At 54.3% G+C, this 24,701-nt stretch overlaps 1 protein-coding gene across 2 annotated transcripts; it reads left to right on the forward strand.

The window, feature by feature from the left end:
• The first annotated feature begins 735 nt into the window (after positions 1-735).
• Positions 736-17,099, forward strand: EMX1 (empty spiracles homeobox 1). Of its 2 annotated transcripts, none has more exons than XM_030310839.1 (3): positions 736-1,268; positions 7,034-7,218; positions 16,535-17,099. In XM_030310839.1, the coding sequence occupies exons 1-3, from the start codon at positions 737-739 to the stop codon at positions 16,700-16,702; spliced, it is 885 nt and encodes a 294-aa protein (XP_030166699.1). In that variant the 5' UTR covers position 736; the 3' UTR covers positions 16,703-17,099. The 2 variants fall into 2 exon arrangements, with proteins under 2 accessions (XP_030166699.1, XP_030166700.1); XM_030310840.1 differs by having other exon boundaries at positions 836-1,272; positions 7,038-7,218.
• Positions 17,100-24,701: the final 7,602 nt, after the last annotated feature.

Below are 24,701 nucleotides of genomic sequence, written 5' to 3' on the forward strand. Positions count from 1 at the left end.
CCACCCACCCTCCACTCGGATCCAAGTTGCCTGAGAACTGAAACGACATCCCAGGATGAATTGGAGGGGGTTCAACTGAGTTACACATCGGGAAGTGGGGCTGGAGATTTTCCCAAGCCCCAAGGCCCCTCGGACGTCTTCTTCGGCTCTCGCGTGGGCTGAGGTGGTTGGAGCGGTCGCCAGACTCAGCTAAAGGGCAGAGACGCGAGGAGAAGCTTGTGGCAAGGGGCGGATGAGGGGTGGGGGGGGAGGCCTAGATCGCCCAGCAAAGGCTCCAGTCCGCTTTTTGCCTCCGACTGCTGGCTCCTTCCCCACCCGCCGTCCCTCGCCCCGCCCCGCCCCGCCCCCCACCTTGGGGCAGGTGAGCGGCGGCCAATGGGCGAGCGCGGGGCAGGTGCCGGCTAACTCGCGCCTCGCAGAGCAGCGGCCGAGGCTGAGCTGGGCAGTGCTGGGAGGACCAGGGGCGGGGGTCGGTCCTGGCTGGACTCGGGAGGGAGGGGGCCGGGCTCAGCCCCCAGGCCGTAGAGACAGCTCGTAGCCTCGCACGGAACCCGCGCCAGTGCCTGCGCCGGGAGCTGCCCGCTCGGCCCCAGAGGCCGGCGCGCCTAGCTGCGCGCCGTGGCCCGACTCCGCGTTCGCTCGCTCGCACGCCCCTCGCCTCACCGCGCCTGGCTCGCCGGCCGGGTCTGAGCGCGGGCGGGCGGGCGGGGGAGGTGAGGGGTGCTGGTGTGTGTGCATGTGCCTGGCTGGGTGCACACCCCGCACGGCGGCGGCGCCAGGACGCGGAGCGCTCCCCAGAGCCCAGCTGCCTCGCTCGGCTCTGGCGACCGCGACCATGTTCCAGCCCACAGCCAAACGCGGCTTTACCATCGAGTCCTTGGTAGCCAAGGACGGCGGCACCGGCGGGGGCACTGGCGGCGGGGGCGCCGGCTCCCATCCCCTGGCGGCGGCCGCCTCGGAGGAGCCACTCCGGCCCACGGCGCTCAATTACCCTCACCCCGGCGCGGCCGAGGCGGCCTTCGTGAGCGGCTTCCCCGCTGCCGCCGCCGCCGCCGCCGCCGCGGGCGCCGGCCGCTCGCTCTACGGTGGGCCCGAGCTTGTGTTCCCTGAGGCCATGAACCACCCCGCGCTGACCGTGCACCCGGCGCACCAGCTGGGCGCCTCCCCGCTGCAGCCCCCGCACTCCTTCTTCGGCGCCCAGCACCGGGACCCTCTGCACTTCTACCCCTGGGTCCTGCGGAACCGCTTCTTCGGCCACCGCTTCCAGGGTGAGTGCCCATGCTGTGCCCGCTTAGGCGGCCGGCCAGCGCCCACGCTGCGGTTGCGCGGGGGAGGCTCGGGGGCGCGCGGGGCTGTTCAGAAGTTGTTGAAAGAAGGCTGTGGGTCGGCAGAGGCCGATCCCCGAATGTGGAAGAGCCGCGGCGGATCCATACGCGCTACCGCGGTGTTGGGTTCCCTTCCAGAGAGCCAGGTTGGGACCTCCAGGCTTTCCCAGAAACGATGCCGGTCCGGACGCCAAGCCCGGGCGCATCTTTGGAGCCTCTCCTGATCCTCCCGCGGCCTGCCAGAATCCCTCCCGGCCGAGCCAGTCGCAGTCCAGTGAGCGCAGCGCTCACGGTTCTCCCTCCGCCCCAGCTGGACCTGGGACCATACTTCGCTTACACATCCACCACCAACTCCCAGATATCCGCCCTCTCTGGCGCGTCGGAGCAGGGCAAAGTCTACCCGCGTGCCCCGGGTCTGTGGAAAGAAGGGGCAGCAGGGAGGGCAAACTGGAGAGTTAATGTTCAGTGTGGAGTGTTCCACTGTCTTGGGGTGTTTCTCAGCAACCTCGACCCGACTTCTCCAAGTTACAAGTGCCTCTCAGACGCAGGGTCGGGAAGGTTTGCAACAGCAACCGGCTTCGTCCGCCCTGCGCGGACTCTGGGAGCCCGCCCGGCTGCTGGGGGACCGACGGCAGTCCTCCCAGGCAGGGGGCGGGGGCAGAGGACTTTTAAGGTCATAGGCAGGCTGTTCTCCCATCTCTGCACTGGGCAGTGGGTTTGCTAATGAAGATACCCCACTGGCCTTACACACGCACACACACGTTTCAATTATCTGACTTTTCCGAAGGAAATAGAGTTGCATTTGTTGGAGTTCGTTTTCTTCCTTGAATTTGTTAAAGTTTGTTTCTCTTTTCTTGTCTTTTTTTTTTTTTAAGAATGGCCTTAATTTGTGAAGTAATTGCTTTAGTTTCCAGTTTTATTTTGTTAGTGTGGACGGGACTGGACCTCAGCCTCGTGAGGTTCTATGACTCAGAGCTAGGTAACCCGGCTTTTAGTGAAACAAATGAAAAGGATATGGCTAGAGAGAGCTTCGGCTACCAACCTAATCTGACGATAAACTGCGGTCTACACAAAGTAAACCAGATGCTTGGTACCATTATTTAGGTAACAGAAGAAAAATGATCTTTTGAAGCTTTGACTATAGGTGCTTCACTGTTTCACCGAGAGCCGCTTTCCCGGTCCTGCTTTGTCAATTTGCTTAGTCCCATCTGACCAGTAGATATTGACCCAGCAGATCCCACAAAATAAAAGAATGTAATTACTTGAACAAGAATTTTTGTGGGCAGACTTGTCCCCCTGGGATTTCAAAGATTTGCCCAAATCATCTTGGGGGCAAAAAAAAAAAAAAAAAAAAAGCCTATGGTGTCAGCAGCTTTGGGCATGAAACTTGTCAATTACAATCATTGTTTACTGCTATAAATGAAGTTTTATTCAAAACTGAGTAAACCACTTCGGTACTCCGTGGGGCCTGGCCTGGGTCTCAAAACCTGGCACCCATGGGCCGATCTGAGAGACGCGGCTGCTTTTGAACCGTCGGAACGGGGCACAAGGGGCCCGTGGTTAGAAGGATGGTGCAGGGACAGGGACTCAGAGGAGAGGGCAGAACCGATCCTAAGCCCTGTGGTCTCTGTTCATCCGATGGTCTCTGCAGCTGTGCCCTTGGCTTCGGACCCGGGGCCCCACGCCCTCCGCTCTGCCTTTCCCGCCTCTAGCCTCGTCCCCGCGGGCGCGGCGCGCTGAGGGCCGGGGGCACCTCGCGACAGATCCAGCTCTGAGCATTCCCAGCCAAGCGAGGCCAGATGAATTCTCCGAAAAACCTTCTCAGAAATTGCCGCCGCTCCCTGAGCCATCAGTCCCGGCGGGCACGTTGTCGAGTTGCAAAAACGGTTGGATTTTTCTCTCAAGAACCGTGTCTGGACGCGGAGATGGAGCCATGCGTGGCCGAATTTTTGAACTCGGAAATCCGTTGGACACTGAAGGACTTTTCGGACGCTGACACGTTTCGGCTTTGGGTCCGGTCTTCATCGCTGCAGCCCGGTGCGCGCCCCGGCGGCTGTGAGCCTTGCGGTCCCAACGGGGCCTTGGGGCTGCGGGCAGAGCCGTCCCAGGCCCTCCGGCGCCGCGTTTTCTAGAGAACCGGGTCTCTGCGATGCTCATTTCAGCCCCGTTTTAATGCAAGAAACGAAACCCTACACGAACGAAAAGGAACATGTCTGCGCTCGGTGCGCAGCGCTCTCGGGCAGCACGGGCCCGCGCGCAGGCAAGCAGCTTTTCCGGCAGAGCCAGGAGGTGGAAGAGGCAGAGCCCACGCGGGATGTCTGGATCAGGCGTCAGGATCCTGAAGCCGGTGGCCTTCGAGGCCTAAAGGGGAGGAGCCGGCGGAGACGCGGAGTTGGCCGCACTTCGGTGTTATTACCCGGACTCAGGAACTTTCCAGGCCAAGAACAGCGTCCGGAGGGGGCCTGGGAAGCCCCAACCCACTGGGACCGGCGTTTGCAATGGGCCGGTGCATCAAAGGGCGCCTTTGTTCCGGCAGGAGGAGGGGGAATGAGGTTATCTCCGCAGTTTGGCCGGCCTCTCCTTCTTGTTGCCCCGGGCTCCTCCGCCCAGCCAGCCACCCAGAACCCCGGGCCGGCCCGGGCCTCTCCAGAAGAGAATGCAGCGTCTGCCTGGGCACTTCGGATCCCTAGCTCCCACCTTCAGCCACCTCACTCCTGGGAGTCTCTATTGCCAGTCATTGCCTTGGAGGGGCCTGAAGTGAGAGGCCGGAGCAAAATGGGCTGGGGTTCAGTTCCTCCTGGCTCCAGGGAAGGCTAACTCAGCCCCTCTCCACTTTTCCACCTATCCTTGTCTGAAACTGACAGCCCACTCCCACAGGCCAGAACTACTGCATGGAAACAGGCCACACTGCACCCCAGCCCCAAGCTTGTTCTGTTCTTGTGGTCCAGTTAGGGGGAACTGAAGCTGTGGTTGGGACTGTTGAGGCCCCCTACCCATAATGAGAGGGTACCAGGCACATAGGCACCTAAGGCATCACTGTCCTTACAGAAACATAGAGCTATTGATCAGTTTCTCAGGATGGTTAGTTTTGCACTAAACCACCTCTTTCTTATAGGGAAAGGCCTAGCTTCTTTTGAAATCCAATCTGTCATCACTTTTCAGCATCTTGAGTAATTTTCCTGCCCCTTGCTTCTTCGAGGTTGGGTCAGAAGGACCCCCGTGCTTCTGCACATACAGAATACTATACATATGCTATCTGCCCCCAACAGAACATTACAATAAACCAAGCAGCCCAGCTTTTCCTAAAATAGCCAGACTTGAGGCAAAGGGACATGCGTATGTCAGGAGAGAGAAGCTTGTTGCTTCCATCTTCCACTTTGGGTTTATAAAGACAAAGACAGAGAACTTCACCGCACAAGTGACCCACACACACTCCCAGAATTACAAAACAGCCATCAAGTCACACACACTGAGGCAGACTGTAGTTCTGCTTTCTCAGCCACAGACTGCCCTAGGCACCCCTGCACCCCATTCGCTCCCACCTACAGGGTCTCTCCAGGCTGCCACCTCACTTTTCACTAGCCTGGGTCAGTTGAGCTGCTGAGGCCAAACCCTGTGAACTCTGAGATGATCAAGGCCTTTTCCCTCTCCAGATCACTTGTCCAGAGGAAAAACCACTGTTGGGACTTCACCCAGGCTCAGAACAATGCTGTGTTTTGAAGCAACTTAATATCAACAAGAAGTATTTGCTTCCCACTCACCTCTCCCACCTTTCCCTGGCCTAATCACACTGGTACCCACTTAAGACTTTAATTCTTATTTCTACTTGGATCAGTCTCCTCCTTTCTCTCCTCATTATTCCTCTCTTCCAGACCATCTCCCCTGATCATCTGTCCCCTCCACCACTACCAGTTAAACTGCCTTCAGTCAGGCCTAACAGCCCTCGGCCTGCTGCCACCTTGAAGGGCCCACTGGGCAGGCTGTCCCCCTCCATCCCCCCTATGATGTGATCCCACTCCCTTTTGTAGCTGCACAGATCCAGCCACTTGAAATGGATAAGTGATTGTCAGGGGACTTTATCTCCCCTCTAGCAATCTTGTTCCACAGAAAACCTCAGCAATAAAGTTCACCTGTGTAGGTGTCCAAACTCCAAGGACCCAAGTCCTCCAAAGAAAGTAATGCCAATCAGTATCCGCCAGCAGAGGGACATGAACAGTTACCTGGAGAGTTTTAGCAACAACATCTCAATTATATGACCTTACTTCACTTACAGAAGTGTTTCCAGAGATGGGAGATCTCAACGGAGATCCAAACAATTATCTTAAACAAAACAACAGGTCAAATTGGGTAAAACCAGTGGCCATTTCTGAAGAAATTAATTGGATCAGTCAAATCTCAACAGCTAACTGTGTGAAAACATTCCATCTAGGGCTCTGCATTGTCAGTGGGTCAGGGGGACTGTTATGTGCCACTGCATGAGATCCATGGGTGATGTAAGGGCCTGTTTCAAGCCTGTTAGCATGTGCAACCAAGCCAGAGATTGTGTGAAGGCCTAGTGGGGGGTTTATTGAGACTGAAGCTGTGGGTGGAAGCTTATTTTGTCTTCTGTAGTTCCTGACCTAACCACCCGGCCTCATTGAACCCAGTGTCAGCCCCTCCTCCTGCAGGTAGGAGCTGAGTTCCCATGATGGCCAACATTTGCCAAGGGACAATCACACTCTTTGAAAATCCTGTATGGTAGATGGGAGAAAAAGACAGTAGGGAGGCTGGAGCATATATTTACACACGCCCATGCAGAAACCAATATATCTATATCTATATATATTAGAGAGAAAGATGACATCTAGATATTTATACACGTGTTTCTTCAGCACGGGACTATTCAGGGATGAAGCAAGGCCTTTTCCCACGGAGAGCAGTAGGAGTCTCCTGTGGGGAGTGGGCTTTACCAGAAGGCCTGGGGGAAAGAGGTGGGGAAGGGGGAGGAAGAAGCCTGACCTTAGACCTTCAGGAGTTGCTTGGACGTTGACCTAGCTGCTGGCCTATTTTTACCACTTGCAAGGTAGAGCCTGAGCTTGTTGGCAAGAATTTTCAAAGGGCTAGCAGCCTAATCATTTAGCTGCAAGGCTGGTTTAAACAGGTGTGAAAAGAGAGTGCCTTGGGTACCTACCTTCTAGTTCTTGAAAATGTGTTTGGCATGAGGGTGTCACTTTCCTGACATCCAGCCCTGTCTCTACTCTTGGCTTTTCTGAGGGAAATAGGACAGGGCAAAGTGGACAAAGAGAGCTAAAGGACTTTTCCCACCCCATGGCCTCTTCCGCTGCTCCAGGCGCTGTGGATTTGGGCCGGCTGGCGCCTCACTAGGCCTGGGCCCTCCTCCTGGCCCAACGGAGTGATCCGCAGCTCTGCTATTCCACCCCTCCCGCGACTGACAGGGTAGCACTCTGACCCTAACTCTCCCCCCTAGGTGTCGGGGGAGGACAGGGGATTGGACTTTAGGAAGGCGCGGCGAGAGGGAAAGGGAGAAGTGGGGGCGGGGAGTCAAGGATTGGAGAGGGTAGAGAAGCGCCGAGGGCGTTTGCTAGCCGGGCCAGAGGGCCGGGGTTGGCCGGCTCCCGCGGGCGGCCCGGCGGCGGCCCGGCTGCGGCTCACGGCGCCCCTTCTCTCTGTCTGTACCTGCTGTGTTGCCGTCGGCGGCGCGGCCGCAGCGAGCGACGTGCCCCAGGACGGGCTGCTTCTGCACGGCCCCTTCGCTCGCAAGCCCAAGCGGATCCGCACGGCCTTCTCGCCCTCGCAGCTCCTGCGGCTGGAGCGCGCCTTCGAGAAGAACCACTACGTGGTGGGCGCCGAGCGGAAGCAGCTGGCCGGCAGCCTCAGCCTCTCCGAGACGCAGGTAATAACCACCCCGCGGGCCTCCGCGCTCGGCCGGTCAGCCCAGGGGGGGGGGGGGGGGGGGGCGGGCAGGTGCAGGAGGAGCCCGACTCTCATCCCCGCCTTCTCCGGAGCTCTGTCCCACCCAGTTCCAAAAGCCACCACGGCCTCTACCCCGCGGCCCTCCAGCTAAACCAGTCTTTAGAGCCCCTTCCCTCCCGCTGCGCTTAGCCTCGCGGAGGCCGCAGGACTTCTGTCAAACACTAAGTACCACCAGGAGGTTGGAATCAAACCACTTCCCCAGTCTGCTCTGCAAGCCCATAGGAGGTGCCAGTTTATCAGGAGGAGGCAGGGCGTGGAGCCCCACGCCCCAGTCACTCCTGAGCTGCCCCTGAGTCCACTGGAGCCGTCTCAGTCCTGTGGTTACTGCAGCCCTTCTCCCGCCACTCTTCGGGGGTGCTCGCAGTTTTGTGGGATGGCCAGACCTTTCCCACACTGGCTTTGCTGCTTGGGCTTTTCATGGGCAGAGCTGGCGAAGGCGGATGGGATGTGTGGAGAAAGCCCACGTGTCCTCAGGCTGTAAACATCAGAAGCAGAGGAGATTAGCCAGGCCCGACCCTGCTTGGGGTCCCAGGGTGGCACTGATCTCTGCGCAGACAGGGCTCTCAAAACTGGTAAACGTTTGGGCGCGCAGACAGGGGATGGTGCGAAAGTAGAGTCTGGGAGTCAGGGACTGTGTTCAAACACTGGAAGGGCCGTTGGGCTGGGGAAAGGAACAAACTCCATGGTGTTGGAGGGGTTTTGAACTGGGTGACATTATAAGAGTGTTTTTGTAATGGATAATTAAGAAAAGAAAAATTTTAAGAACTAGATTGGAGTTATAGGGAGGCAGACTTGGGTTTGTTATGTGTAAAGACGTCGCCATAAATAAATGCTGCCTGGAAGCACCGCCTAAGCTCTTGGTCCCTGGGAGTAAGACTTGCTGGAGGGGCTGGCCGGTGCCCTGGAGGCGGATTTCAGGGTCTGAATGGGCCTCGGGAGACCTTACTCCCTTATGTCCCTGACAGCTCCCAGATCTGCAAATGAGAGAGGTATGCTTGCCCGCTTTTTATCCTCCTCTCCCCTTTCCTGCTGGTCTGGCCCCTACTACACCACTGCCAGCATCCCGGATACACCATCCTGGTCCCGGATCTTGAGGGGGCAGCCTGGGGTCTCCTTGGAGCAGTGAAGATAGGAAGGGGGCTCAGACCCTAACTGCCTCCCAGTTCCCCTGGCGGACATCACCCGCCGGTCCTCGCGTCCCATTTTGGCATCTATTGTCTCATCTGTCTGATGCCCCCATTTAATCAATGCATTACTCTGGACTCCACTGCAGGACCCACGCTTTTTCAGATTTGCTAGCTGGGCTGTTCTAACAGCAGAGATAAAGCTTATGATAGAGTTAATTTTTAAAATGTTTTAAAGAAAGATGTTAAAAAAACAAGTTAAAAAAATAATACCCCCGTTCCCTCCTGGGAGTGTTTTAAAATTATTGTCTAAAACAAGGTGTTAATTTAAGAATGGTGTTTATAGTTAACATCATTTAAAAAGTATTAGTTATTAAATTTTAATTGCATAAGTGTAAGAAAACAAAATGGTTTATAATCCTCCCACCCACAGATTAACACTTGTTGAAATAATGTCAATGCTTTTAAACTTTCAATTTTTTAGCTCAGTGAGAGGATTTTTAATTAACTTTCTTTCACACCAAATCTAGCTGCCTATTTGCTCCTAACAATGCCAGTTAGTAAATGTAATGATTGTTTCTTTCATTTTCATTATGTTCCAAACACATTTAAAACAAAACCCAGATAGACTAACATATCCAGCATCACTGTCAAAACTCTTATGTCTACTCATATTCTATCTATAAGTGAGCTGGTTTTAGCATATGGAACAAGAAACCACAATAGAACTATGGGAGGTTTGAGCCTGAGAAACCTTGAGCCTTAAGGCTCATCTATTCAGGTGAGGATTCTGGGAAAGAGACACCAACTGGGCAGAGCTCCCTAGGCAGGCAGTTTGGATTTCATTATCTGTGTGACCCTGGGTGAGTTACTCAACTTCTCTGAGCTGTGATGTTCTCATCCAGAAGATAGGTTGTTTAAAGATTAAAGTCACCTAATATGAACTCAAATAATATTAATTCTCATCCCCAGTCCTTCCCTTCCCTTTGTTTAAAGTAGTGTATCAGGTTAGTGTTACAGTAAGTCCCAAACCTGGGTTTCCTGACTTAGTCCAGTGTTTCTTCTGCCTCATCCAGTCTCCTTCATCATCAGAGCTTTCTGTCCCTCTGGTACTTATTATTTGGATTTATGCCATATATTTAATTAATTGTCCATCTTTCAGTATTTATCAGGCAAACTTACCTGTCATTTCCAGCTATCAGCTGTTCGTCAAGCGACAGTCTCTCTCATCAGTTCCCTGCCATCTATTTCTACTGTCAGTACCTACATTCGTCTCTCAGGGCTCTCCAATCCATCACAGATAGCTGTTTTATATCTAGCCACGCACTTCTGTCTGCTCTCATTAAACTGCCTCTCCATAGCTAGTTAATTTATATATTCTATTAATTATAATCTTCCTAATAATAGCTCTCATTTACCCAACTGTTGATTATTTCCTTATCATCTGTTCTATCTTCTGTGTATCTACCATCCATCTCAAGCTTCCATCTCTGCAGATCTAGTTAGCTACTGACAGATGCATGTTCAAATATCTGCTAGTGCTTACCTGTCATGTCATCAGCTCTGCCTTTGTCTTCATTCTGGGCCTCAGTCTGCTGTATCTGTAAGATTTAATGAAATCAACTCCGTGGTTCTTTCCAGCCCTGAGTTTCTGGCTCATCTATATTCTACTTCTCTGTGTTTCTATATAATGCTTCCTGCAAGTTCTCAGAGCTCACAGTACATCTCCCATATATCATAATACACATAGGACTTTGCTGTGGTTTAATTATCTATCATGTCCAAATGTCACTCTGTGGACTGGCTAGATCTATTGCACCAAGAAATCTTAAAATACAGATTCCCAGGCCCCATTCAGGAGATTCTCTTAGGAGTTCCAGGATGGGATCCAGGAAATGTTTTTAAAACAGCCCTCTGGGTGATTCTGGTGAATAACAGGCCAGCTCTGGGAGCCAGAGGTCAAGCCTTCTTGTTTCTCTCTATACTGTAGGGTCCAGCTCAATGACCAGCAAGGCATAGAGGCTTCATAAACATGTATCAAATGAATAGGCGAATTTCTCTTGATTGTACTCATATCCATGTGTTAACTTTATCAGTCATTTCCCTTGCTTTCGGCAGTCACTGACCCCTTCCTGTCCCTCTGTTTTCTATCTTTCCCTTGCATTTTAATCTACATGATCTCATTTTCTCCACCAGTTCATGGATAAAACTTCTGGGAGAGTTAAGGAAATCAACGTGTGGGTCTTAACCCAGCCAGAGCTCGGGGGTGTATGCATGCTCAAAGCTTTAGTATGGAGTGTTGGCAGGTGGGAAACCTGGGCTTCTTTGTTGGGGGCAGGTTTGTCTGTTTGGTTGAGAGAGGGTGTTTGTACTGGGATGGCAGTGGATCAATCCAGGAAGTGGAGGGAGTGGTCCTGGGAAAAGGGCTAGTTCTCCCCTCTGGCTCTAATTACTTGCTCCTCACTGCTGTGGTGCAGCCTCAGCGTCTGACCTCGATGACTGAATGAGGCCCATTTAAGCTTCAGTCTGGTGGCACAGACCCAGATTTGGGTCAGATCAGAGCTGTGAGGGCAAGTGTGTGTGTGTGTGTGTGTGTGTGTGTGTGTGTGTGTGTGTAACATGTATGTGCCACAGTGTGGAGCACAGATGAGCAGTGAGATGATGCCCAAAGGTCAGGTGATATCATACATACACATGGCCCCGACAGCAGCTCGGGTGCTTATGTGCATGTGTGGGGTGACACGTTAGTTTTATGGGGAATGAGAGAAAGCATTTGTTTGCTCCAGGCTGATCAATTGGTCCGTGTTTCCAGCTGCCCTGTCTGCTTTGACCAGTTCAGCAGGTGTTTCTTCACCTTTTCCGGCTTTGAGTTCACTTGAGCTATGAGGGAAAGGAGTGTAGAAATGGAGTCTTTAGCCTTGGAGATTCCTCATTTGGTGGTGGGAGCAAAATGTAAAGTGTGCACACTTATGGGATATGCACAGGGTGAGTGACCGGAGTCCCCTTGAAGTCACACCGTGACTGAGGAAGATAAGGGGAGACCTGTATGGGTGGAAGGCTCCCAGGAGACCTCAGGCCCAGAAGGCTCAGTGGGATGCATAGGATTCTAGGTTGGTGGGAAGGAAGGGGAGGGTTTGAAGTGGGTGAGTTAAGATGGAGTGGGAGCTGACAAGTCTGGCCACCATCTTGGGGCCCAAGAACAGGTAGGGAGTTCTTAGAAGGAAGGAGTGTATAGTTACCTGCCTATGGGTTTTTCCCCCAGGAGCATGGTAAGGAGACTTCCTGGGGCCCCTTCCTGCTCTGAAAAGCTCTGTTTTGGGGGGGACAGATGAGAAGGAAATATCAAAATGACTTGAATTTTAGGGAAAGGTCAAGAGGCCTTTGTTGCTAGCTTATTGTTGGTTCTGAGATGGACTCATCCCTTCTTCAAGTCTTGGCTTTTCTCCAAGAATTTCTGCATCATTCATGTTCCAGGAGTCCAGTGGGAGGCAGGACAGGGCAGGGGAGGTAAGGCAGACTGGAGTGGTTCTCCAGCGCCTGGTCCTGCGGAGGCGGATGAATCTTGATGTCTCTCTGAGAGTGAGGGCAAGCATCCAGGATGGTCGGACAGAGGAGGAGACAGGAAAGCTTAGGAAGAGTTAGGGCTATGGTTGATGGGGAGTCAGAGGTGGCTTCAGTTTGGTGGGGTGAGGGCTGAGCTTCATGACATTGGGCTTGACCCTGTGAGTGAGAGTAGCTCATATGATCAAATAGTAGGAAATGGATCCCCAGTGGAAAAGGCTATTATCTCGATAGGGTGTTCAAACTCCTTGAGGACAAGTATTTGTCTGAAAGTATGCAGGCAGGAGCCACAGACTCTTCCATTTGGGAGGGACTAAAGTTGGGGACTAGTAGAAAAGAAGGGTCCAAATCTGGTTCATTCAAATAGGTTATTCGAAAGTAAAATCTGAAACAATTGGCTGGAGCTGTAGTTGGCTTGTGCGTTAGTTCCTTTGTCCATTCATTTGTTCGTTAATACATACACACCTTCATTCATCAATGCATACATACATCAATCAGTCCTTTAATACATTAATGCATGCATGCATTCCTTCATTTATCCACAGCACTTTCTTCGTCCTGTTTGACTCATGCTGACCCTTGTGCCCCCCAACAATAGGTCTTTCTCCCTCCCCCAGATTCTCCCTAGAAGTGGTTAATCCAATTCACAACATGAAGAATTAAGAATTGACCCTCTTGGGGGAGCCTGGCTGGCTCAGTCGGTAGAGCATGCAATTCTAGATCTTGGGGTTCAGTGTAGAGATTACTTAAATGAATAAAACTTTTAAAAATCTTTAAAAAAATTAAAATAAAAAAGTTGACCCTCTTGTAGAAGTGTCCACTGAACTAAACCCATCTTTCCAGCAATTGCACTTCCCAAACCCATTTTCTGATTAGATCTCAATTCCCTCCACCATTGATTTTCTTCAGCTTTCCATTTCTGACCTAGGCACCTCTTGCCAAGAGCAGAGTGCAGGTCACTTCACCTCTGCCCAGCTTGCTGAACAGACTGGAACATGCCCACTGGGACTCTAGAGTAGACTTATACACTGCTTTGATTCTCCGGGTTCTCACAGCCTGATGAAGAGACAAAGGTTCAAGCAAATAAATTAACCCACTGCTGGGGTCACTGTTGCTGCGACAGGGAAAAGTACTAAGGAAGTACAGATGGGCAATAGGGCAGGCCCAGCCTAGGAACATCTGAGCAGGAATTTGAAGGCTAAGGAAGAGTACCCCAGGTGGGTAACTCAGGCAAAAGTGGAGAATCTTGGAAGGATCCGGCTTACCTGAAAAAGAGACATTCAATGGGATGGGGACTTTGGAGACCACAGGGAACCTCTCTCCAAACCCAGGAGACTCAGAGATGGGGGAGGGATTCCTTTAGCCAACATCCCAACTGTGTCTTTGAGGGCTCATGTGCAGATGTTCCGGGGAGGCAGGTGCAGAATAGGCACAGCTCTCCCAGAGCTGGTAGCCTTTCTAGGGCCTCTGTCCTCTAGGGTAAGGGCTCCGGGGTGACCCCAGAGGCTGGGTTAGAGAGGTTGATGGGATGTCACTCTTGTCTCATACTACACTCAGAGCCCAGTTCTTCTTCTTTTTCTAAGTAAAAAATAACTATTAACTGTTGTCAGTAATGCATTAAAGAAAAGTCAGAAAAGTGGAAAGAAGAAAGAAATGTCACCCTCACTTTAGGTACATTTCCTTCTAGTCTTTTTTTCCCCATGCATAGATTTTATTTTCCATGGTTGTGATCACACTGTGCCCAAACTGCATCCTGCCATTTTCACTGATATTATGAAGTCAGAAGCATCCCCCTGTTATTACAGTCTTTGTAAACAGCATCTGGTCACTCAGCCTAAGGCTGTTCAGAAGATAGCCAGTCTGCCTAGGGAGAGAGTTTGCATCCCTGTTTCTAAAAATCTGCCTCCTTGACCCCAGTCGTTTTCATGGAGAAAATATTCCGAATCACCTTTCATTTGGGTGTGCCAGGAAGCTGGCCCTTGCCTGAAAACATATCCTGCACCTGGGGTTCCACCCCTGGAAACTTTCCTTCTTTGGGCCAGTGTTGTGAGGCGAGGGTAGCAGGCTGGGTCCATCCATCCTTCCTGGAAGGAGACTTGGGAGTTGTGTGGGAGGGAGAAGGTGCAGGAAGGGCCCTAGGTCCTGGTGTTGCCCAGGGCTTCCCCGGATTGCCCCATCGCTAGGCTGGGCACACTTAACCCTTGGCCAGCCCCTTGGGCTCTCAGGAATGCTGCCCCAACCCTGCATCCAGGCCTGAGTCACACACAAATGCCTGGCATAGGAGCTCACCCACCTACTGGCTGGTGTAGTGTCAGTGGGCTCCACGACAGGGGGTGGGGACCAGGCTGGCTGCCACGCAGTTCTGCCACGCAGAACCACCCAGGGCCTAGCCAGCCTGGTACCCAAGGAAAGGTGGTTATGGAATCTAGAAGTCTTGTACCCAGAGCATCTACCATTCTCCCTTGTCTACCTGGGGTGAGACATGCAGGCGACAGGTTTGCACCTTACCCTAGAAATGAGGGAAGAAGATCCTCCTCTTACACCATCCACCAGGCCAGGCACCTCATCTCTTCCTGTCTCTGGCTGGCTGCCCCCACCCCCAACCAGTGCTCTAAAATCAAGGGGTAGGGCAGACCCTGGGAAGGGTGTGCTCTTAGGGGAAGCCTTGGACTGGGTGAGTTCCACGAAGGGGATGGGGGTAGTGTCTGGGAAGCATGAAGGTAGAATGTCCTGGGCAGGAAACTGCTCCCTATGCCCAGAGGCCAGGCCTGCTTGCTTTTGGCTGCCACTGCCTGGCTTTATGGCTAAGACCTGTGCTTCTCAGCCATTCTCAGGGACTAGGGGTTGGACTGGGTAGTCTTCTGAGGACTGCTCCTGGCCCCACCCAGGGTTCCAGGATCTCCCCTCAGCAGTAACTGCTGCTGCCAAAACCAAGGTGCTCACCATCATTCCACACACATGACTTACCAGTCACCACTGTCATGGACACCACAGATCACCCAGCTGCAGGTGAGAGCACCTGCTTGCTTTTTAAATGAGCTGTCATTTTCAGGAAACCATCCATGCCTTGTAACACTGCCATCTCTGCATCACCTCCCCAGGGACCCTCTGGAGCAAAGGCCCAGGAGGTGCCCTGGAGGTGCAGGGGCCCCCAAAAACATCTCTCCTATGGATGAGGGACTTAAGCCCAGAGAAGGGAAGGAACTTAGCAAAGGATCAGCACCCAGACTCACCTTTACTAGCTCTGAGGATGGGGGTGCTGGCCTGGCTCTGTAAGGCCAAGTAAAGAACTGTATGGTCAGGAGGAGCTGACAGACTGAGTGAGACTTTCTCCACAGTCCCCAAGCACTAAGACTAGTCAGGAAGCTGGGACAACCCTCCTAGATCACGCCCACGAAGATGTTAAAGGCTGTATCCTGGACACTGATCACATGCTGGGGGAGGTGGGAGAAGCGAGGGGTGATTAGAGATGGGACTAAGACACTTCGCAGAGGCTTTGCATTGCAGACCTGCTCCTCCCTCTAAGCACCCCGCAACCCATCACAGAAGATAGTTGTCCACTGTTTGAACCCTCCCCTTGTCAGGACTCTCAATGCCTGACACAGAAGTGGGGAACCCTCTATGTTTAAAGAGGAGCTCGCCTCTGTCCCCTGTGATTTCTCCCATGTGACCTGTTCCCATATTTGGATAGGCTACAGAGGCCAAGGCTTTGGGGGCAGGAAGTTTAGAGCCCTGCCCCAGGTGGGGCTGCAGACACTGCTATGTCTAAGGAGGATGAGGCCTCATTGGTGGATTTCAGACTACCCTGAGGAGTTGCCACATGAGGGACCAGACTTCCCACCTGTCCAGCTCTACTTCTGATGTGGGATGGGGGTAACTCCACCTGACGTTGCTCACAGGGTCCCCTGGAGAGACTGACCTAGATGGTGTGTGAGTCAGAGCCTTTTGAGTGGCGGGGTCCGTGACCCCAGGCATGCTCTGGCTATTGTGAGCACTGCTCTTGGTGTGGACATCATCTCCTGGTCACGTAGCCATGTCCGCTCTGCCTCTTTGTGCTGCAAAGAGCATAGGGTGGCCCTGGGAGGTGGGGCCCATCTCAGGCCCACAGGGAGCTCATCAGGACTCATGCGATGGCTTTTCATATATTCTCCCACTTACTGTTCATCTCTGCCTCGTGAAGGAGCAGTTATTCTCTCTTCTCTAGAAATGGGTAGGGACCCAGGTCTGCTGGGCTCCAGAGCCTGGGTTCCTCCCTTCTGCCATGCTGTGGCTACAGGATGCTCGGCAGCTCCATGATTGCTCCCTTCCCTCTGTGATAGAGGGATGGGAAAATGGCTCCTCATGACCCACTGTGTCCTCTCCCTGCCCCACCTCATTCGCATCTGGAAGAGTAGTCTTCTGGACCCAGCAGGTGGCACCTGGCCAGAGGAGAGGACCCTGGTCTTGGTTTCCCCAACTGGCTCCCAGCTCAGCCTGGGTGCTGAGGCCCCAGTACCTGTTCTGGGGGCCTCCTGGGTGTTTCTTACCTCTGCCCCTCCCTCCCTGGCCCAGGTGAAGGTGTGGTTCCAGAACCGGAGGACAAAGTACAAGCGGCAGAAGCTGGAGGAAGAGGGGCCTGAGTCTGAGCAGAAGAAGAAGGGCTCCCACCACATCAACCGGTGGCGCATCGCCACGAAGCAGGCCAACGGGGAGGACATCGATGTCACCTCCAATGACTAGGGGGGGCAGCCACGGATCCATGAGGGCAGAGCATCTGCTCGCTGCTGGCCAGGCCCCCGGGTGGGCCCAGCTGGACTCTGGCCGCTCCCCCGCCAGGCTTCGGGGAGGCCTCGAGTCACGGCCTCACAGGGCTTGGAGCCTGGGGCTACCACTGCCAGAGGGACAAGAAATGGGCTGGCTGAGGCCTAGGACTGCTCAACCTTCTCCTCGGAGAGCCTGCCTGCCTGGGCGGGCCGCCAGCCACTGCAGCCTCCCAGCCATTCTCCATTTCTCTTATCTCCTGTTTGTTTTGATGCGTTTCTGTTTTAATTTATTTTCCAGGCACCCGCTGTAGTTCTTAGTGATCCCCTTGTATCTCCCTTCCCTATGGGAATAATAAAAGTCTCTCTCTTAATGACATGGGCATCCAGCTCCAACCCCAGAGCCTTCGAGCCTGGGTGGCGGATTCCGGCTCTGGGGACCAGTGGGGACCAGCAGAGCAAGCTTGTGCAGTGCCTTGGTGGTCTCTACCCTGGTCTCTAGCTCCCAACTGTACAGCAAGAGAAATGGAGGCCAGACATAGGGAAGGACCACTCTGTGTCTTAAGGGAGGCTATTCTTGGGAGTTTCCAAGTTTGTTGAGCGGTGGGAAACAGGCCCATGTGGGTTGTTGGAGAGAGAGAACATGCATACTTCTGCATGCTGAGAGACTGGTGGCTCCTCTAGTTGAGGAGACACTTGAGGAAAAAGGGAGACTTGGGAGCTGAGGGGCGGGGCACCATTCACAGAAGTTGACCATGCTAGCCCCGGGTCCTAGCTTCACCAGGATGCGCACCCGTCCCCGGAGAACTCCTCTGTGTAGATGAAAACTTCCGAGATGGGGCATAAGGCTGAGCCTGTAACCTGTCCCCACGGACACAGGGCCTCCAGCCAGGAAACAGCAAGGAAGGACCCAATAGAGCTCTGTAGTTCACCTGCTCTTCCGCTCATCGACTTGCCTTTCCTACTGTCACACATCAACGTGTCCTTCATCCTTAAAAGCAAGACCTGTATTCCTAACACCTTTCTCTTACAACGTCCAGACCTGTCTCCACTTCTTCACCTCCCGTGAGCTAACCTAATGCTGATGCCATCACCAGTCACCAATCACTGCCACCCCTTGGGGCCAAACTCAGCTGCCTCCTGTCTGGCCTCATCTACGCCCTGATCTTCTGGCCATTCCCTCCTTGATTCTCGTTACCCCTCCCTGCCTTATTCCAGTACCTCTGACACTTTTACCTCCCGCCTCTCCAAGCCTTCCCCAGTCTCATCCGTGCCTCATCGCCCCTGTCCTCTGCAGGGTCATTCCTTGCTCCACCTGCCTCTTGATTGTGCCCTCTGCCTGGGGCTTCGCATCCATGTCTGGGACTTCTCCTGGCTCCCTGGACTCTCTCCAGCCAACCTCTGCCAAGCTGCAGAGCCACCTAGCCGGCTGCTCGCGTCTGCTGCACTCCAGCCCCCTTGGCACCTTGAACCCAACACACTCACAGCTGACTCATCTCCCCACCTGTTCTCTTCCAGGCTTGCCCACCTTGACAAACGGCCAAGGTTTCTTCTACCTTGGGAAGCAGTGTACATGGCTCCTGGGGGGGTTGGGAGGAGAGGGAAGGGATGGTAGACATAATGAGGTTTATGTGGATTGCCAAGGATGAGGCCGCTTCAAAGGAGGACCTCCATGCTGTGGCTAGGGTTCTCTTCCTTGAGCCCAGACAGGACTGTGTCACATCCTTCCTAAGCCCCCTCCCCTGCCCCACTTCCTTCCCCGGCTTGACCTCTCCTACCTCGCTCCTGGTGCCCTTGGCTTCAGTCTCATCCATGTCACCCCTGTCCCCCTGTGAGCCATGGGTTTTGCCTGTGCTGTGCCTTTACTTATGCTCCTCTAGGCTCCTGGAATGTGTTGGGGGCTTGATTAATGTTGAAGTCAATGTTGAAGACTTGCTGCCTGGGGCCCATGCAGGGATCCAAGCACAGAAGGTCCTTTTGCCGAGCCTGTCAGCATCTCACTTGGGTCCAGTCAATGCTAGAAACCAAAGGGCTTTCTCCCATCTCAGTGCCCCTCTGCACCCCGTCAGCCAGGAAACACATTCCTGGCATCTTGAAAGTCCTCACCTTGGGGTGGACACTCTCACTGCCAAGCAGGTGGATAACCTCTGGGGAGCATGTCCACACAGGTGGGGTGAGGGTGAGAAGGGGAGGCATTCTTTTGGCACCAGTGGGGGCAGGGGAATGGGCGAGCTGTTCCTCTCAAGATTCTGTCACTTGGTGGGGGAGGAGGTACACGAGGATCACAGCAGAGCAGCCCCTGTCATCCAGATAAAGGGCTGGAAAGGACCCAAGGAAACCTGCCAATCTTCCTAGGCCAGGCCTGCAAGGGGCGGGCCGGGAGTCCCCACTGCACTCCCACCCACCCCCCCGTGTTGTGCCTCTCCCTGCAGACGGTAAATATTGGTGTTGTGACTTCATTAATAAAGGCTTCTGTGAGCCTGAAAAACATGGAATCAGGATGAACTATTTTCTGAGCTGCCGGCTTGCCAGGTTTGCTAATTTGGGAGTTTTTGGGCCCTCTCCAGGGAACAAACCAAAGTTTCTCTCGAAGAGACACAGATGCAGCCGGGAAGGGGAGAAGAAGCCGAGGAATGATGCTCCCGGCCCTCCCTCGACTGCTCCTTCCTCTTGGAGATCAGGGCCCTGCAGGGGTGAGGACAGGTGGACAGGGGCTGCTTGGCCAGGCTTTCCACGAGAGAGCCTGGCTATGTCACATCGCCTCAGCTGGGCTGGCCTCCCAGGCCCTGCAGAGTCAGATGGGCTGAGGTACTGATGACGCCCGTAAGAACCCCATGTTGTATGTGACTTAAGTAGCGGGAACGCAGGTTCTTCGCTCTTGTGGCCCAAGCCACGCGCCTCAGCTTCGGGGAATGCTCTTTACACTCTGCCGGGCCGCGGAACTTTCCAAGATTAGTCCCCACGGCTCCGCAGCGGCATGGCTGGTGCTCTCAGCATCTCTGCACTTGGTTGTCACCAGCTCCTCCTCATGGGTGCTGTGGCTGCTTCCCGTGGGACTACGTGGAACCCTCACCTCGTCAACTGGGTTCTGCCCAGGAGGGAGCCAGGCGGCACCCCCACCCCACCCCCCACAGGCCTCTCCTGGAGCCCCTGCTCTCGGGCAGCCCCGTAGGGGGAGGGGCGGGGAGGCCAGCAGGCTGAGTGGTGCAGGCCCAGCCAGCTTTCCTGTCAGACAGGCGCTGCCAATGCGGAGCCAGACATCGGGAACAGGTTTAACCAATTACCCGAGCGCCCCATCTGCTGTCTGGGGTGTGTGTGAGGGTGAGTGCATGTGAGGGTGTCTGGGAGTGTCTGGGAGGGCTGTGGGCGTGTGTGCGCGAGTGTGACTGTGTGGGTGTGTGTGGGCGTGCGGCTGTGCACGTGGGCGGGGTTGCTGCCTGTCCCAGTCGTACCCCCTCAGTTGTCAGACTGTGGTTACCAGCTCATGGTCTTCCTGTCTCCCCGAGACCTGGGGGTCTCCATGAACAACCCACCCGGCACCCCAGGCCCTCATTTCCTATTCCCCTCATCACCACTCACTCTCAGGGCTTATGAGAGGCCACAGTCACGTGACCCCTTCTTTCAAACCGCACCTTCAGATGTCCTTCCCTATCAAACCACACGTTCTTGCCACTCACTCGTTCAGTCGTCGCCTATGTCCATGCTTTGGCCTCATAACGCGCTCCTGGCCACGGGCCCCTCTGTTGTCTCTCTGACATCCCCTGGTCCCACTGCTCCTTGTTGCACCTGCCTGGCACCTGCAAACTTGCCTGAACCTGTTTCCCCACCTGCCCTTGCAGCCGCGTCTGTGAGGACATCCCACGAGTGTGCTGGATGGCACCCCTTGAAGTCCAAGGTCCCAGCCTCAGCTGAGGCCTCACTCCTGTTGATAAATCCACTCTCATTCTCCACAGGGGATGTCTCAAACAGTCTCCCTTCTGCCCAAACCTCTTCTGCTTACCCTCAACAGAGGACCTTATTTCCATCTCCAGAAAAAAATGAGAAACACTGCAAGGGAACACCTTCATATCAACCAGGGGCCAGGAAGAAAGAGGTAGTCCCTTCAAATGGGGCAGTCTGAGGAGAGTTGGATAAAGGAACAATTCACGAATTTTAGACACCTGACAAGAGATGTTGTAGCGCCACAAGGCTAATGACGATGGCCCACAGCCCTGGGGCCCGAAGAGGCAGGGGCAGGAGCAGTTACCAGAACTCAAGAGGACAGATGGATGGAGATAGCCCCAGATAGGAGCCGCAGCCTTCGTGAGTGGGAGGCCCAATGATGCAGGGGAGGCCCGCGGAATCGACCCCCCAGTGTCACCCTCCTCGAATCCCCAGTTTCCCACTGGAGACTCCCAAACTTGCCCAATGGCAAGTCCATACGAGTAGGCCTCCCAGACAGAGAGCGGATAGAGAATGGTGCAAAGTATACCTGGAGGGGCCAGGCAAGCTAGTCTCTCACCCTTCAACCTCCCTCCCTCAGATCCACACTACCTGCATCCAACCCATCCTCTCCACCTGCTTCCTGTTACCCCTGAGACCCTTCTCTCCTCCCGGCCAGCCCCCCTCCGGAGACCTCACTCCTCTTGCCTGTCTCCCTAGGCTCCTCCCCTCTCACCCATTAATGTCTGCAAGCCCCAGTGTGCCTTCTGAAGCCTTCCCTTCACCCCCACATTATGCTGCAGCCACTGTCGTGTCTCAATGCCCAGCTCACAACCCAGTCTCTTGGAAATCCTTTGTTTTACAAGTTAATTGTATACTGGCAGCCAGTCGGAGACATACTCACTTCTCAGCCCATGGAGATCTGGCTTTTGACCTGACCACACTCCACTGAGACTATTCTCTCCAGGTCCTTCCAAAGGACGTGCTTGGTCTTCGTCTTCCTTCACCTCCCAGCACCTATTCAGTATGTGCACAGCCTCTCCTACTGGAAGCATTCTCATCTCTTGTCCTCTGGGGTGCCACGCTCTCCTCATCTTCCTCTTACCCCTGGCATTAGTGTGCTCAGGCAGTTTACACAACAGAAGTACATTTTCTCACAGTTCTGGAGGCTGGATGTCTAAGCTCAGAGTACCAGCTCAAAGTGGGTTGGTTTCTTCTGAAGCCTCTGTTCTTGGCTTGAAGATGGCTGGCTTTGTGTTCATCTGTGTCCAAACTTCCTCTTCTTATAGGGTCACCAGTCGTATTGCATTAGGACCCACCCACCTGAGCTCGTTTTACTTTAATAACCTCCTTAAAGACCCTACCTCTGAATACAGTCGCATTCTGAGGTATGGGGGATCGGGGCTTCAACATTTGAATTTGGGGGGACACAGTTTAGTCCATAACACCCTTCTTATGGCTGAGCTTTTTAGCAGTCTCCTGTCTTGGGCCAGGCCTCAGAGGTGGGGGTTCCTGGAGGTTCTCTCCCAGGTCTTCCTGTTCTCACCCCACATACTCCCCCTGGGTGGTTGCCACGGTCCCTTTAGCTCCAGGTGCTCAGTAAGTGGCTAACACGCCAAGCTACGTATCTAGTCTCCACCTGCTTCCTGAGCTCCCGACAAGCACATCCGGTTGTCCCGACACCTCGACTTGAGTACCTCACAGGGACCTCTAATAACTTGTGAAGCAGAAGGCCTGCAGATTTGTTCTTCCTTCTGTTCCTTAACTGAGAAACGGCACCACCATCCATGTCCTCGGCTGCCTAAGCCAGGAACCTGGGGCCATCTCTGACTTCTCTCGGCCACCCTCTCCACCACCAATCACCTAGAGCTGAGCAATCCTGAATCTCTTCATCCTCTCCCTCACCTTCCCACCCCCTGGTCTAGGCTCCGTCTTCCCTCACCTTGACTCTCCCCTGGTCTCGCCAGCAGTCTTGCCTGTGTCTACGATACACTCCATTCTGTCGCCAGATGAATCCACTTCCCTACTTAAAGCCTCCAGTGGCTCCCAGCTGCCCCTTGCCCTGCAGCAGCTGGCCCACTTCTATTTCCAGCATCTTGTCTTGCCCCACCCCATTCCCTAATGCTGAGCTTCGTGCGGTTCACCCCTGGACTGAGTGAGGGCCCTGTTGTACTGCCCTTCGCTCTGCCATGCTTCCGTGTGGAGAGGAGAACTGGCTCGGGGGGCCAGGGGGCTGAGGGCAGCCTCCTTCCCTCATTTCCTCGCTGAATTTGCATGGGGCACCTGGTGCCTCTGTCACTCATTTGTCTTCCTTCTCTTTCTCCTTCCTTCCCTTTACCCTTCCACAAGGCCCAGGGAACTGGGGTGAGGTGGGGCCCCAGATTCTTGCTCTGGTTGAGAAGATGTCCTTGTCAGGAAGGAGTCAGGCTCTGAGCTTAGATCAGGTTGCCAGCGGCTACCTCAGAGTGGGACGTGAGAAGTGAATGAACATTTTTCAGCCACTGCCCAGGAGACTCCTGGTACTGCAGGGAAGCAAGGGCACATGGGGGTTAGGCCTTTCGGGAGTGGCTGACACTTTTCTGTTTGAGGAGCTAATCAGCGGCAGGGGTATGGTGAGATGGCAGGAGCAGCAGCAGCTCTGGAAGACTGAGGGAGCTCCATTCTTCAAATTATCCCAGGTACCCCAGGGCCTTGAGAAAGAGTCACTCATCACTGTCCTCATCCCCTAGCATTCTGACTTTCCTTCTAATCATGGCCTGAGTGGGAGGAGGGAGGCCCTAGGGGCCAGCGGGTGGGGATGGGGCCAGGGAGGCCACATTCCTGGAGTGTTAATGATCTCCGGGCTGGGCAGGAGCTGAGCCCCCAAACCAGCTAAAAACAACAAACAGCTCCCAGGAGGGATTTGTGTCTGTCCTGAGAGTCAAGGATTTCCGCCCGGATGGGGGCTGTGGCCAGTGGGGCTGTTAGCAAAGAAATTCCCCAGAGACCAGAAGCCCCATGACCTAGAAGTATCACTTTGAGAACAGACCCCGCCCCCATCCCTTTCCTGCCCCCCCTCCCCAAGCCTCCTAGAGGGGCCCAGTGCACAGGTAAGGGGAGGCAGCCGTTCTCTTGACACCTGGCAGGCAAAAGTGAAGAGTCGGGGTGCATTCCTCACCTGGTCTCTCCAATCCTTACACCAGCCCAGCGAGTGATGCTTGTTCTTGACATTTTATAGCTAAAGACACCAAGGCTCTGTTGGAGAAGATGCTCCATAAACACCTGACCAAATTAATGGGTGAATAAAGGAAGTGACTGGCTAGAAGTCAAACACTCATGCTGGGGCCAAGCTGGGGCTGGCACCTGGGTTGACGTGACCCCAGCCGTGGACCTCACCTCTACAACATGGTCCCCCTGCCATGGGAGGCCATCAGCTTCTCCCTGCAGGGGTGGAAGATGCTTAGAGGTCCAGGAAAAGAGTTCGGGCCTCACTTCCCCAGGGATTCTGGGGGCTTCCTAGAAGAAGAGGGGCCAGAACTATTAGGAGGTGGCTGAGGCCTGGCCCCGAGGGACTGTGGGGAAGTTAGGAAGGGGCAGAATTCCTGGGGCTAGTGCCACACACACTGTGGATATTGGTACCTTTGTACTTGGCTCACATCTTTCCTCCCTATGAAGACTCTCTGGGCTCCCAGGCAGTCCAGAATGACCCTCCCACCTGCACTCCCCTCTGTGTCCCCCGGACAGCAACAGTATGAGATCTACCAACATCCCTATCTACTCAAGTGCCTTGCGGTGGGGTCTTAGTGAGTGCTCAGCAACTTTTCTGTAAAGGGGGGGGGGGTTCCTTCTGTAAAGTTCAACCCATGCCCTCTGTCCAACTTCCTGCCCTCACATGCTCTTCCATCCTTTCCTTTCCCCTTCCCTCTGGGCCTCCCAGATGGCCTGACCCCTCCTGGAGCCTGGGGTCTGCACCTTCCTCGGGGGGCTTCCCACAAAATCCTCAGGCAGCCCTGGCCTGTCCCCACTGTGTTTCTGTACCCCTAATGCTCCCACCCACAACCCACAAAGCCAAGCCCTGA

Source organism: Lynx canadensis, chromosome A3 (genome assembly GCF_007474595.2).
Source record: "Lynx canadensis isolate LIC74 chromosome A3, mLynCan4.pri.v2, whole genome shotgun sequence".
Taxonomy (NCBI): Eukaryota; Metazoa; Chordata; class Mammalia; order Carnivora; family Felidae; genus Lynx; species Lynx canadensis.

What these genes read in the sequence shown, in the direction of transcription:
- EMX1 (XM_030310839.1), top strand. Translation starts at nt 737, where the DNA reads ATGTGCCTGGCTGGGTGCACACCCCGCACGGCGGCGGCGCCAGGACGC. An exon ending in CTTCGGCCACCGCTTCCAGG is followed by an intron (nt 1,269 to 7,033) that starts GTGAGTGCCCAT and finishes GCGCGGCCGCAG; the next exon opens with CGAGCGACGTGCCCCAGGAC. An exon ending in TCAGCCTCTCCGAGACGCAG is followed by an intron (nt 7,219 to 16,534) that starts GTAATAACCACC and finishes TCCCTGGCCCAG; the next exon opens with GTGAAGGTGTGGTTCCAGAA.